Source organism: Fukomys damarensis, unplaced genomic scaffold (genome assembly GCF_012274545.1).
Source record: "Fukomys damarensis isolate Sample0158 unplaced genomic scaffold, DMR_v1.0_HiC HiC_scaffold_16, whole genome shotgun sequence".
Taxonomy (NCBI): domain Eukaryota; kingdom Metazoa; phylum Chordata; class Mammalia; order Rodentia; family Bathyergidae; genus Fukomys; species Fukomys damarensis.
In genome coordinates, this window is record NW_022900928.1 from 11887384 (window position 1) to 11903067 (window position 15684).

The 15684-nt window shown below is 37.6% G+C and overlaps 1 protein-coding gene across 1 annotated transcript in view; it reads left to right on the forward strand.

The window, feature by feature from the left end:
• The window catches only part of Tsg101 (tumor susceptibility 101), a 41418-nt gene that overhangs the window by 13141 nt on the left and 12593 nt on the right, over nucleotides 1–15684 (forward strand). Inside the window, exons 5-7 of the mRNA XM_010615127.3 lie at nucleotides 1895–2021; nucleotides 6295–6361; nucleotides 11787–11878. Coding sequence (XP_010613429.1) covers nucleotides 1895–2021; nucleotides 6295–6361; nucleotides 11787–11878 — 286 coding nt within the window. The remainder of the gene's footprint in view (nucleotides 1–1894; nucleotides 2022–6294; nucleotides 6362–11786; nucleotides 11879–15684) is intronic.

Below are 15684 nucleotides of genomic sequence, written 5' to 3' on the forward strand. Positions count from 1 at the left end.
AAAAAAAAAAAAAAAAAAAATGGTGCTTATATTGTAGAAAATAAATTTTAAAATATGCTAGTAGAATATATTTGTGGAACTCAAGTGTCATTATTAAAAACAATCGTGTCAAAAATAATACTTGGGAACTTCTGTTTCTGCCTCTGATCATCTAACTTGCAAACCAGTGATCCTGCCAGAAATACCTAGAGAAACCAGATAAAACACAGACAACATCTGTTGGAACACTTTGGAAAGCTGGTGAGGCAATCAAGGCTTGAAGGGGCAAGATTCTGTAGAGAAGGAACTGTAAAGAGACGAGATAACATTTGCCCATAACTTTCTTTCCAGCTGGTGGTATGTACTGATTCTCCATATAGGTTGGGAGCTTGAAAACCTGGACAGAGGGCTTTAGCTAAGAGGCTGAGAAGCTGGCAGTGTCAGGCAACCTAAAATGTCTGAAAAAGACAGAAGTTGCTCTTCTCTCTACCGAGGTGTCCAGAACTTTAGGATGCAAGATTTGGGAGTAAAGGAGGCCACAGAGAAGGTAGTCAGATCCTCAAGATAAATGCTGAATTTCTAAGCTTCAAAGACAAGACGCTAAAAAGCTCAGCAGAAAGCTTTTGAAAAATACAGCCAAATTCTGAGCAGCCTCAGGTTGAGGAGGCAGTTGGAGTTTTAGAACCTTACCAAGAAGAAAGGATCCAAGGAGGCTCTTAGTTGGCCTCACCGAAAAAATGTATTTTAGGAGGGGGCACCCAGAGGAACAAGCCTTACAAAAACCAACCATGACCAGCTCAGTCCTAGATTTTATAAAACGATCTTAATCTGTCTTCTTGTTTCAGGAGAGGATAAATTCTTACTAGAGTGAAATAATATAAGTCCCTATAACTCTTCGTAGGTGTCCAGCAGACAGTGCAAAAGATCTAGTACAACCAAGAAAGAACCAAGAGGAACAAAGGGACAAAAACATCATACTTCTCTGTCCCTGGGCTCAGCATTTACATTCACAAATAAACACAAGAAAGAAAAGTATTAGAATAGTGGGAATAAGAATGTTTTCACAGGAAACTTTCAGAAGTATTATTTATTGTCATTGTCTATAATGTGGGTCAAAATTTAACAAATGAAATGAGTTTGGTTCTTGTTGGAAACCTGTAAACTGCTACTAACTCTTCTTTCAGAAGTAAAAGAGGTTCTGGTGATGATTAGCAGGTTAGGTGATTAACTGCAGCAACTGATAAGTTCATCTGAGTGGGGCCTAGAGAAAATAAGTAAATATAGAGCCACCAGATAAGCCAGTTTCAACTCTTACATAAAACAGTTTGTCGTAAATTAGTGGTCAATAAATACTTGAGACAAAAGTTAGCAACCTGTATAGGAAAATGGGCACTTGGTTTATAATTGTTACTGGAAGAAAAAAGATCCTTTAATAGTTTCTATCTTTTGAACCATAATCCAGTAGTTTCTAAGCTAGTCTACCCACAATTTTAGTTTATAACACTATCTTTAATAAAAAAGCATGTGTTTCCAAGGTAATACTGTTTATCTTTTAAAGCCTTAAGTAATATTGTGACTAGAGTTTATATCCACCCTTAAGTTTATACTAGTGTACTTGACTTGTCCGTTGACAATAAGGTAAGTTTTGGTTAGCTCTATGGAATCAGATGAAGAATTCTGCAATATACTGCTTTGGCTAATGTTCTTCTTATGTACCTGAAACAAGAGCCTTGCCTCCAATACACAAATAACTATTAAAAACTACACGCTTTTATTACAATAATTAAATGGCATCCTCATGATTGGGATCCTACAAAGAAAATTGTCAAACTGAGTTGAAAATCTAGAAATGGCCAACTTTTCCTTTCACTGAAAAGCATTTCTACAGTTGACAAGAACTCTTTTTCTTTTTTAGCCTCAGTCAGACTTGCTGGGACTTATTCAGGTCATGATTGTGGTGTTTGGAGATGAACCTCCGGTCTTCTCTCGTCCTACTGTTTCAGCATCCTATCCACCATACCAGGCAACAGGGCCACCAAATAGTAAGTAATTTGAGAAATATTTGTAAATAGTAAGTAAAATTAAGATTTGATTATAAAACTTAGATAAATGAAAGTAAACAGCCCTCTAAAAATTTTGATAACTTTGCTTTTTAGCTTGTCAAGTTAATGGACTTTTGGGAGGTATTCTGAGGCCCCACATCTGCACGTACAAATTCCTACCAAAGGCTGGCATTTGGGCTTCCATTTGTGGGTAGAAATCTAAGTATGTGTGTGCTGGATCCAAAATGGAGGAGAAAGTGCTACACTAGAGCTAGAATATTTTTAATTATGCATGCCATGGAATAGCCTTATTTGATCATCTTGAAAGCAAATATAACTTGAAAAGTAGTTTGACCTCCCCTTTCTCTTTGTAATTCCAGGATTAGTGTTGTGGATAAGAACTAACTATAAGGTCACCTAAATCATTCACATTCAGCTATTCCAGGTATACACAATTGGACATCTAGCTTTCAGCTTTCTTCTCTTTAGTACAGCCAATTCATGAATTTATCTTGTGTGGTGTGGGGAGATAGTAACCAATTCTCCCCTAATTGATATGTATTAACACTATTATCTTTAAAAATATTCTTACTAGTACTTTAAAATTACCCTGAATAATTGGGGAGTTGGTTGTACTTGTTTTGACTTTACTAAATCTATATTGCTTCTATCGTGCCTTGAGCTGTGATTTTTTTAAAAATAAATTTTATTTGAGAGTGTAGTTAACCAAATTTATTTGTCTTTTAAGGTAAATTATGTGAGCTTTATTTTATTTATTTTCGGCTGAAAAATCACCTTGTTCTTTTAATCCATTCTTTCCTGAGGAGCTTCTTGACTTGTGAGCAAATGGGAATCTCATATATAGAACTTTTTAACTCCTTCCCCAACTTCCCAAAATCAGCTTAGTTTTAAGATTAGCATCTGTTTCATTAAAGATACCAGTGATTCTTTTGGATCAGAAATTGTTTTCATCTTATTAAACACTGTTTTCTCTGCTGTACAAGAGAATATTTCTTGCTAGAGTTTGAAATACCAAATACTGCATTTTCTAGTCTTCTCTCTTTGCTTTATCTGCTCAAAACATAGCCAGGGGCCACTTAAGACAAAGGTAAGCTGTTTAGGAACAAAGAGTTTTTCCCCTTTTTTTGAGTTTTATATTGACATTGAAAACGAGACCACACAATGGTCTCTATTGCAGTTTTTGTATTTACTGAGTAAGCGACATTATTGCCCATTTGTTCCAGTTTTAATACATTTTATGCATTTAGGCAACATATAATTATTAGGCATCCTAAAGAAATAAAAGTCTGAATTCCACCCCCAACACACACCTACAAATGAATAGACAAATTTAAACACATACTTAAGTAAATATAATTGAGAGATTATATACTTATATTTTGAGAAATAACTACTTTTTATTATCATCTCTCCAAGTACTTTTTATTTAAGATTACTGTTCCTCCGGGCATGGTGGTGCACGCCTGTAATCCCAGCACTCGGGAGGCTGAGGCAGGAGAATCACTGTGAGTTGGAGACCAGCCTGGGCTACATTGTGAGTTCCAGGTCAGTCTCAACTACATAGTGAGACCCTGTCTCAAAAATAAAAAACAACCCCAAAACAAAAACAAAGAACAAAACAAAACAAAAAAACCTATAGTACATAGTTCAATATAAGTATTTTATTATCCTTGACACCCATAAAACTGTTATAGTCAGGCACAGTGGCATGTGCCTATGGTCCCAGATAACTTAGAAGTCTGAGGCAGGAGGCTCTCTTGAGACTTGGATTTCAGGATCAGCCCAGGCAGCCTAGCATGACTGTTAAAAGTTTTTACAAGTGGTGTTTTGTTTTGGTTTGGTTTGGTTTTGGTCTTTCGAGACAGGGTCTCACTGTGTAGTTGAGACTGACCTGGACCTCACTGTGTAGCCCAGGCTAGTCTCAAACTCACAGCGATCCTCCTGCCTCAGGCTCCTGAGTGCTGGGATTTACAGGTGTGCACCACCACGCCTGGCTACAAGCGTTTTTTTTTTTTTTTAATAAATAAGTCTTTACAAGTGTCTTTTTATAAATAAGTAAATAAGCAAACTAAAACATCATCTTTTGACAATAATAATCCACATTTACTGAGTAGTAATTGTGAATCATAGTAAGTCCTCAACTTTAAACAAGTTCGTTCTGGGAGAACATTCATAAATTAGATTTGTTCATAAATCCAACAAAGTAAGTCTTATACACTTTGCAGGGTCTCACTTTATAGTTGAGACTGACCTGGAACTCACTATGTAGCCCGGGCTGGTCTTGAACTCACAGTGATCCTTGTGCCTCAGCCTCCTGAGTTGCTGGGATTACAGGCGTGTGTCACCATACCTGGCTTACACACTTTTGACACAAATATACAATGTAAAAGCATAAACACAAAATCTACAAAAAGTGTACATAAACGTTTTACTTTTATAGTTACCTTAAATGGTGGGACAGTACAACTGTAAATAAGCTCGGTTCAATCTCATTTTCACTGTTGTTTCACTTTCACTTCCTAGCAGTACCTCCATGACACCACTGCATTTCCTCTTGCTTCCCAGCATCCTGGGATTTGACTGACAGCACAGTACACACAGCAGCACAGCTGTGACACTGTCCCACAGACACGTGAGCTACTTCCACGATTTGTATCTACAAATATTCTTAATCTGAATTCCACCCATATCTGTAAAAGTCCCCTACTCATAAGTGAGGCACTTACTGTATGTACGTCCTGTAACGTTCTCATTTAATCACCACAGTTACCTCATATGAAATACATTAATATCCCATTTGATTCTGGCTCCAAAATCACGTCACCTTATTCTGTGTTTCCTCACCAGTCTTGGATCCAGTGATACTTCTTGTTTCCCCAAGTTGAAACATAGAAGCTATGGTAAAATTACTAGTGTTTAGGACTTTAGAAAAGGGAAATTGCTGATCATTATTCACCCTAACGATGTGACTGCTGAACACTGGCTCACTGTGGCGAGGCTTTCCAGCAGGTGGCTTTTGTTGATGGGAGCCTGGCACCCTGCTCCGGACACTGCCCACCTCCCGGAGTAGAGCAGCTGCCTTCCTGGAATATTCTGTAGATAGTGCTCGGCACTTCCCCGTTGGCACAGTTGGTGTAGGGCGTACATGTAGCGTAGCCAGCCTTGCTGATTCTTTGCTTGTTTATCTCCCGTTAGACTGCAAGCAACTTCAGGCCAGGGAATCTTTCTTCTTCTCTCCTCACCCTTCTTCTCCATTTGATCCTGGTTCTTATCACACAGAAGACACTAAAATATCAACCTAAGAGCTAAGTCACCATTGTATTCAACAAGAAAATTTTCACACAAAAAAAATTGATTTTCAGCACATGCTACTGTCACGTAAGGCCAAAATTACCTTCTTTTTTCCTTCGGTGATGATTAGCCTCTTGGCACCACTGAATTTTAGTTCTGTGCCAGTAGTATTCTCTTTAAAAAGGGTATGTAAGGCATTCTTTTAAAATGGCAGGATTTGGGGCTGAGGATTTAGTTCATTGGTTCTGCCGCCTGCCTGGCAAGCACAAGGGCCGGAGTTCGAGCCCCAGTACCCCCCCCAAAATAAATAAAATGGCAGGATTTTAACTTTTTCCCTAGTATCTCCAAGGTTTTGTTTTTAACCAATCTAGATAGCATAAATGTAAATTCAGAATTGTACTCTCATACTAATTTGAAGTCTTAAAAGTTCTCAAGCCAACAAAACTAGCTGTGCTTACTGGTCAACACAGCCTTCAAAGAACATCAAATGATTTCTTAGATATAATAAAGAAGTCACAGGCCAGGGATTTAGCTCAGTGGCACTGTGCCTGGTCCCCCCCCATATTTAATTAATTAAAAAATAAATAAATAAGTCAGCTTCTAAGAAGCTGATCTCTTGGGCCAAATGAGGCCAGAATTACCTTCTTTAAATTATAAAGCGAACCACCTCATTTCCAGGTACACCTCCTTCCTGGAGAGCTGACCAAGCTGACCAAGTTGACCTGTTTGCCAGTTATTTCTTGTTGGGCTTTTCATGAGTGGTGTAACTCATGTTTAATGACCTGAGAATTATGCTTGAAGTAAAGAAATAGTATGGGTCAGTTGTTTGTTTTTTTTTGAAGCTGAGATTTGGCTTCTCTGTGAAATTTTGCTGTGGTTTTCACACTGATGTATATCTGATTCTGAAGCCTTCATATTTCAGGACTTCATATTATTTTAAAATGTTAAAAATTGTTTTTAGCCTCCTACATGCCAGGCATGCCCGGTGGAATCTCTGCATACCCATCTGGATATCCTCCTAATCCCAGGTAATGAAAGATTATGCTTTGAATAAGGTATTTGAAATTCTGTTTGATTTTGAATTAAAATAATAGTCACCAACAAGGGTATTAAAATCAGTTTAGTTGTATTCCATAGAAGATAAAACTTGGTTATTGGTAGAATTTTATGATGCATGTATATAGTTTGAAAAGAGTTTTTTTTCTAGTCTGAGGAAATGGAGTTGCATTTTATTTATGGAGAGAAAAGTGGTTGGTTGGTAAGGACACAGTGATCCTAATTGATTTCAGATTTTGAAATCCTTGGTACTTCCCAGACCTTTACAAACTTTGTGTATCTAGTGCAGACAGTTGAAAGCTTAATGGAATACAAAATATATTTAATTCATCCAAGGAATAGAATATCTTAATACCCTCTTATAAATAGATAGCATTTATGTAAATTACCAGGGAATCAATGGTTTATATGATGAGGTCAGGATTTTTTTCATTTAGTTCTTAGACTACATTTACTATCAACCTTTATTATCCACTTGATAGTAACATAACAGGTAAATGAAAGTAATAGTGAAATCAGTTTATGAATAACACTAGAGAAAGTCAAGGAGACACTATTAACATGTCTTTTAAATGTGTGCTTATTCCCAAGGTAATACCTCCCAAAGGTAGTCTTTGTTGCTTAAAACGTAAGACAAATCTCTGTGAGATTTGTAGCTACAATTATTCAGATTATTATTTTTTTTTTTTTTGAGACAGTGTCTTGCTTTGTAATGCAGGCTAGCTTTGAACTACTCACTATGTAGCCCAGGCCAGTCTTGAACTCATAGTGATCCTCCTGCCTCTGTCTCCTCAGTGCTGAGATTATAGGCGTGTGCCACCATGCCTGGCTCAGAAATTTTAAACTCTTAATTCTTCATTTTATATAAGCAAATTGGAACCTTCACAGATAAAAGTGCAGCCAGATTTCCTGAACGCCTCTCATAGATAAACGTATATAGGAAACATGTAACATTCAGGATCTTGAAAGTTGAATTTATCAAGCCTATATATTTCTTGGCTTTTCTTAATTTCAGGGACCAGCTTTATAAAGTAGTAAGCATTCTGGCATTTCAGATAGATAAGAAGAGACCAGAAGATTCCTATTATAGTGGTTATACTGGTATGTTACAGAATATAAGCTTTAGATTTCTTGAGACCTCACATCTCCTGATTAAGTTCTAGAAATGGAAATCTGTCTGAAGCCTTTATAAATAACAGTTGGTAATACAAAATTAACTTTGGACCTAAAGGGAATAGTTTTTGAAAGCATAATAAGGAATTAAACTTCTGAACAGTAATTTACAAGAAGCTTGTAGAGAAAAATGAAAATACTGACAAAAATGTAAATTGTACTTGCTGTCTTAGGTAACCATTAAAAAAAGTCCTTTGAGATTACTTGTAAGAAATTTCTTTGTGAGGTATCTGTTATTTAGAGATTTAATTTGTTCTCCCTGAAATGTAACCTATAATCTCATAATCTCAAAACATAACATGCTTTTTTTTTTTGGTACTGGGATTGAACTCAGGTCCTTGCGCTTTCAAGGCAGGCCACCGAACCACTGAGCTAAATCCCTGGCCCCATAACATGCTTTTTTTGTTTGTTTTGCTTTTTTGAGACAGGGTCTCACTATGTAGTTGATACTGACCTGGAAGTCACTATGTAGCCCAGGCTGGTCTCAACTCACAGAAGTCCTCCTGCCTCAGCCTCCCGAGTGCTGGGATTACAGGCGTTCGCCAACACACCAGGCCTCAAAACATAACATGCTAATGAGTTGTTAGGTTATATTTAAATTATCACCTGCATCTTTTTGTATGTAAAAGATCTTGTCAAGGAGCCTCAGAACCCTTTTCTTTTTTTTTTCTTTTTAACTGGCTATTTCTTTAATAGTTGTTCATTCTTGTAGTAGGGTGTACATGAAATGAATATAGGTTGCATTACGTTTTAAAGTCTTTCCACTCAGATATTTATATGTTTTAGGAGCAAAAGAAATGCCATATCCAAATATTTTTTCTTCTGCTTTTGTTCTAATAAGAATTAATCAGTGACTCAAGAAGAGTCTTCATATGAATAATGATTCTGAGTTTTTATTGTTGTTATAGAAAGTCAGACAAGATGAGATGATCTCTAAAGTTTTTTCCAAATCTTTTTTTTTTGGGGGGTTGGGTATTGGAGATCAAACTTAGGACCGGTACCTCTGAGCTAAAAACCCCGGCCCTTAAGATATTTTTGAAAGTTCTATTTAAAACCTGCAGTATGTATACAAGGAAACTAAAAGGTGTATCAAGAATGCTTTCCATCCAGCCATGGTTGCACACACCTGTAATCCCAGCACTGGGGAAGCTGAGGCAGGAGAATCACTGGTTTAATCCCAGCCTGGCAATTTAGTGAGACTTTTGTCTCAAAATAAAAACTTAAAAAAAAAAAATTAAAGGGCTGGGGATGTAGCTCAGTGTTGGAGCATAGAGCATCCCTGGGTTTAATCACCAGTTGTTTTTTTTTTAAAAAAAAATTTTTCCAGTTTTTTTGCTTTGTTGCTGTTTTTGTTTTGTTTTGTTTTTTTTCTTGGTACTAAGGATCGAAACTCGGGACCTTGTGCTTGCCAGGCAGGCACAGCGCCACTAAGCTACATCCCCAGCCCTGGTTGTTCCGATTTAGGTATATATGTTCTAGCAAGCATGAATTAAAACTATAAGAAAACAGTTCCTGATAAGAGAAAAGTTAGAAAATGGTAATTGCTGTGCTAAATAAATAGAGCTCTATAAGAGAGACCACATCTGGCTTGGAGGTGAGAGATTAAAGAGGAAAATTATGTATTTACAGGTAGACGGAGAAGAAAGAGCCATAATAGTTTAAAACAAAACAATCAGGAAATTCTCATGCTGTAGAATATAGTATATTAGTAATAGAAGAGAGGGTGAAGGTGTAGCTTTGACAGGTGCTCTAGATCTCCCAAACCCTTCCCTCATCTCTAGCTAGAATTGTTTTCCCACTCTATCTCCTGGAATTTTACTTGGCTTTTTTTTTTTGGTACCAGGGAATGACCTCGGGTCCTTGCACTTGCAAGGCACGCCACTGAACTGCTGAGCTAAATCCCCAGCCCTTTGGCATTTATTTCTTTCTTTTGTATCAGGATTGTTTGCAGGGATCTGTCCTATGTGATTATTAGCATCTTCAGGACAAGACAGATTGGTGTCTTATGTCTTAGCTCCTACATCAAGCCTTGAATATAATAAATAGTAAATTCTGAATGGGTATGTAAAGGAATATGAGTTGGAAAAAATATTTTTTAGAAAACACTTAAAATGGCCGGGTATCATGGCACACGCCTGTAATCCCAGCACTTGGGAGGCTGAGGCAGGAGGATCGCTATGAGTTTGAGACTAGTCTGGGCTACATAGTGAGAACCTGTCTCAAAAAAACAAAAAAACAAACAAAAAAAAAAAAAAACCACTTAAATTTAGGTGTGTACCCATCAACCTTATTTCGCTGTAGTTAATACTCTGTGGCTTCTGGCTCGAGTTCTTCAGCATCAAAATGAAATATGAATGGTGAAGGTTTTCAGTTTATTCAGGGCATTGAGACAGCTGAGATGACAAAACTAAAGACATTCATTAAACAAAAAAAATCCAGATCTGCTTCAGAAAGTAGAAAACAACGGTATAAGTGTACTTAAGGAAGGGAAAATATTTTCAGGGGAATGAACGACAGTATGTCTCTTATTGTAATAAATTTCATTCTTGGTGTATATGAAGAAAACACTTAAAGATAGAAAATCTTGAAAAATGGATTTAGGATTTAAAGTGCTTCATAGAACAAAATGTTTAATAATCTACAAAGACAGAAAATAATACTTCTCAAAAAAATTAACTGAATATAGAGAATAATCATGAAGGGGAAATTGAGCAAACTAAGGAAAGAGCTTGGGAGTTCTCTGAAGTTTCTATCCGTAGGGTTAAAAGAGTTTTGTGCCAAGTTACTGAAAAATTCAGAAATATGATCACATTATCTTTGAGAAGGTATGCAAAATAGGAATAACCCCCCTCCAAAAAGCAGTTTATCCCAGTTTTTCCAAAAGGTGAATGCAGAAATTTCAGTAAGATTGACATTGTTTTCTCTATAGCACAGATTACTGAAGAGACTAGAAACAAAAGTATTGTTCAGTAATATCCAGAATGTATCCACTAGGAACAAAAAAGCTTAACTTTTCCAGTTTGAGTACTGAGAATACTGTGATCACACTAAATCTTCAGCAAGTCATATACAAAATTCTTCTTGCAGACAAGTTATAAAGCATGAGCACAAATATTATCTCTGAGCCACTGCACTGAAAGGATTACTGACCATGAACTAAAAAGAGCTCTTGCTCCAGGACTCTCAACAAGTTCTTTTCAATCTTTAATCTTAGAACTGTACAGGATATGTTGATCAGAATTGCAAATGTCATAGACCTGAGTATTATAGTTAAAATAGGGTTAATCAGAATTTAGTGTTCAGCTGATAGCAAGTAATCATCCTGCTTGACTTTTCTCTCTACATTATAAAGAAAATACTAACAAACTAGTACACATTCAGAGGAAGATTAGCTCTGAAAATCATGTCCTTTGAAGGAATTAAGAATGTTTAAAGACTGAGGAGGAAAAATAAAAATACTAATGTGTCAGGAGTTTAGAACCATTACTTATAAGCTATATAGAAATTATAGTGTTCAATAGAGAAAGATGATTATTTGTTAGGAATACTGTACTATAATGATAGCTTATTTTTTATTTTGAAACAGAGTCTTGCTAAATAGCACTGAATTGCCTAGGCAAAGCTTGAACATGGGATCCTCCTGCCTCAGCTTCCCAAAACTGCTAGGATTATAGGCATATACCATGAGGCTGGCTTGTTATTGTTGGATTTGGGGCCTTAGAAATGCTCTGGCTGTTTTCTGCTGCTATGAAAGTGACCTTCAAATAATCAGGGCCACTCAAGAACATTTGACCATTTTATTTTACTTTATTTATTCTGGTACTGAGGATCAAATTGACACCTGCGTTTGTGAGGCAGGCAGCGGCACCACTGAGCTAAATCCCTAGCCCTTGACCATTTACTCTAAATCCGGTGTCATTAATGGAATTTCCATAGACTGTTATTTGAATAAACACCTTTAGCTTAAAAACTGTAAATTCATTAACTAGTAAGACAACATGTAGTTAACTTTCTAAGTGGAGTTCTTAAGAGTATTTTTGAATCAGATGCTCACCTATAATCCCAGCACTTGGCAAGTGGAGGCAGAAAAATCACAAGTTTGATGTCACCCTGGGCTACCTAGTGAGTTTGAGATCGGCCCAGACTACATAGCGAGAACCTGTCTCAAAAACAAACTAAAAAACCTGTGTTGGGTCACCGTATTTACTGGTTTTTGTTCTTTAGTGGTTACCCAGGCTGTCCTTACCCACCTGGTGGTCCATACCCTGCCACAACAAGCTCCCAGTACGCCTCCCAGCCTCCTGTGACCACTGTTGGTAAGTACTTTTTGAACACTTGCATTTCTTCACATAAGCATAAGCAGAGTCAAGGTCTCATTGTATGAAAAATGGATTTCACTTTTACATGTAAATTTGTACACCTTGTTAGATGTACAAAGTTAGATGGTGTCTGTCCTATAATCTACAACATGAAGTACATGATTTATCATATAAGAGAGCCTTCCAGCAGAGCACAAAAATGCATCTGATTACCTCCCATCACACTTTGCTGTTTGGTACATATTTTTATTAGTTAAATTTGCATGTGTTGAACTGCTAGCAGATACCTAGGCTACTACATGAACTGGTTCTGTGTAAGCAGGTGAGCATCTTTAGGAAAACACTGGGGTTATTATGAATGAATCAGGTAAGACAGTGCAGACCAGTAGTTTTTTGCTTTTTGTGGTGCACATTAGAGTTGCCTGAAGTATTTTATCAAGAGAACCTCTATAGACTGAAACCCTAAATGTGCTATGTGCCACATCTGTCTTCACTCCAGTTACCGTAGCTCAGTTATCTTTGCTTCTGCCTAAAACTCTTTACCAGATCTTTTCTGTCTCTCCCTGGGGTGTCACTTCAGTAGTTCTCCTTTGTTAGCAGTTTTGGTTCTCTACTGGATCACGTTCATCAGCACACAAAACATGCCCTCGAATTAACTTAAAAGTCTTCCTTACAGTTCCTCCTTCCTTGCTACCACTATTCCATATCTTCATCTCTCTTTGCAGCAAAACCCCTGGAACCTCTGTCAGTCCCTTGTCTCCCATCCCTTCTCTGTCTCATACCTCCTCTGTTCCTGCTTGTCCTCATACTTTTGCACTAAAACTGCTTGCCAGGGTCACCAGTGGCCTTTGAGAGGCTCAGTCAGTGGCTGGGCATGTCTTATTTCACTCGTCCTGTCCTCAAATTGGTTACTGCCTCCTTGGTGCACTTTCCTCCTCGTTTCCCAAGGCACCACACTTCTCGGGGTTCCACCCATCTCGTGGGTATTCATGCTTAGGGTGCTTCTTAAACTCAGAGCCCAGAGACCCCTTAGTCCTTGGACTCTCTGTGCTCACTCTCCCATCGTTTCTGCCAGTCTCATCATTTTAAACGCCATCTCTGTGGCAACTGTTCCCAAATTTACGTCTCCTGTTTGCAGAAATCCAGTTCTCAGTGTCTCCACTTGGATGTTTCAGAGACATCTCAAACTCAGCATGACCAAAAGTGAACTCAGATTTTCTATACAGTTTTCCTACCTCCATTGATACCTATTCCATACTCTTAACTTCGGAGCTGTCCTCAGTTCTTCAGAGAAATCCTGTTATCTTCAAAATATATCCAGAATCTGATCATGTCCTGTGCTGTTCCAAGACACCATTATCTCATCCGAATTATTCAACAGCTTCCTATAAGGTTTCCTTGCTTCTAACATTGGCCCTCCATGTTTTTAGCACAGCAGCCAAAATGATCCTATTAAAATATGAATAAATTACATCACTCTCTCCTTAAGACCTTACAGTGCATCCCTAATCACTCGGAGTTCTTAGGCTAGAAGGCCCTCTGTGGCCCACACCCTTCTGCCCTATTAGTTTGCTACCTCATTGCTACTACTCTATTGGATTTGTTCACTGTTTCCTTTGCATGGTCATCAGACCTACCCTCAACAGTATAATTTAAATGATTTGAATAAGAACATAAATATTGGGAGATCTTTAATGCATAAGCTGTGCACGATACGGCTTGTTAAGCTCTTTTTCTGGTTCAGGTATCACCTTTAAAATAGGAGTGGTGTAATTTGTCAATGAATTGATAGTATAATCTCTTCATCTAAAGAGAACTTTAATTTATAAAGATCCTTTATATGTGAACTTATTTTAGTATATTATATGTGAAGCATTTTGTAGATTATTTCCATATATCAAAAAAATGGACTTGTATGGAAAATGGTATATGTAAAATCAGATCTCTGGTATTACTTTAGAACAGGTACTCAAGTCATCCTAACCCTTTTAGTTTTAGCCACCATCATTTAGTATATGCAAACTAAAATCATACTTTCAAAATAGATTTGACATTTGCAAACCAAAATAATACTAATTTCTACAAAACTTGAAATCAGAGCTCATGAAGACTGTCTAGATTCTGCTGAGAAGTTACTTACATGTACATGAGACATTAAATTTGTTAATTCTTCCCTATTTTGATGCTTAGTGGTTAATAAAGGAACAAATGTATGCACATGGCAAAAAAAAAGCCAGTTGACAATATGCATTGAAATTTAACACAAAGATCCTTTTCCCTGTTGCTGCAGAAGTAGGACACAGACCACTTTGTAACTATATCTTAATGAACTAGTTTTGCATATAAGACCTCCCCAAAAATGATGGGTATGAACACCAGGTGAGACATTAAGAGGTTTCTCCACCAGCACAAGTAACAGACACCCCTTCCCCTCTCAAAAAATTAGGAGATAGCCTGGCATGGTAGTCATGTCTCTAATCCCAGCACTCAAGAGGCTGAGGCAGGAAGATCCTGGTGAGTTGAAGGCAGCCTAGGCTACATTGTGAATTCAAGACAGCCTGGGTCCAGGGATTTAGTTCAGTGGTTCCAGCACCTGCTTTGTAAGCATAGGGACCCAAGTTCGATCCCCAGTACCTCCCCCCCCCAAAAAAAAAACAAAAAAAAACCAAGGCAGCCTGAACTACATAGTGAGACTTTGTCTCAAAAAAAAAAAAAAAAAAAAAAAAAACAATCAAGAGTTTGGCAGTTCCTCAATCCCAATCTCAGCAGAGTATGCAAGTTCTCTTTGGAAGGTGGCTTTATTTGAATAAGCACTTCTGAATCCTAGACTAGGCCTTTTAACGTACCCACAGTGAGATCTTCCTTTGAGAATACCTTTCCCATCTTTAGGGTAAGTAGAATTTCCTTCCATTCTTGAGCACAGTGAATCATGAGTGCAGTTTGTCTTTTGTATTTGGTTTTTTGGTACTGGAGATTGAACTCGGGTCCTTGTGCTTTCGAGGCAGGCGGCGGCACCACTGAGCTAAATCCCCAGCCCATAAGTGCAAATTTAAATACTGAGAATTTACTATGCCAAACATTAAAGCCTCTTCTGCCACAGAAACCAAAAACGAGTAACAATACACATGAAAACAGCTTTAAAGCTATTATGCAATGTAATTAGGGATTTTAATTGAATTTTTAGCTGGTTTGGCTTCCTGTGGAATATGCTCCGCACTGGTGACTGAACACAGGCTCACTCTACTGAACTGCACTGCAAGCCCTTTTTACCTTTATTTTTAGATGGGAGTTTCACTCCGTAGCCTAGGCTGGACTTGCACTTGCAGTTCTCCTTCTTGGCCTCCCACATGCATGGGATTACAAGCGTGTGCCACCTCGTCAAGCTAGAAACTTGCTGGAGCTTTTCAAGTCTTTCAGTGTCTTTGGAAGAAAAATTCCATTTTCTGCACAGAACCTAGCAGTCGTATTAGAAGCTTTATGTATTCATTCTGTGTACCTGGGCCTTTGCAGGTAACAATCAGAAGAGAAAATGCTGGACAGCAGACTCTCCTTGGCTGCTTTTGGGCAAAATCAGACAAGTTACTGTTTAGTTACATCATATTTTACTTTGGAATTATAATGGATTTTCTTATACGACGCTTTTTTGAGGTATTGGAAGTGGGAACATCAGTAAGGACAATTAGATTAAAACTGATTATTTTAGGGGCCAGGGACTTAGCTCAGTGGTTCCTCTGTTTGCCTTGAAAGCACAAGGGCCCAAGTTCGATCCCTCATACCAAAAAAAAAAAAAAAAAAAAAAAAAA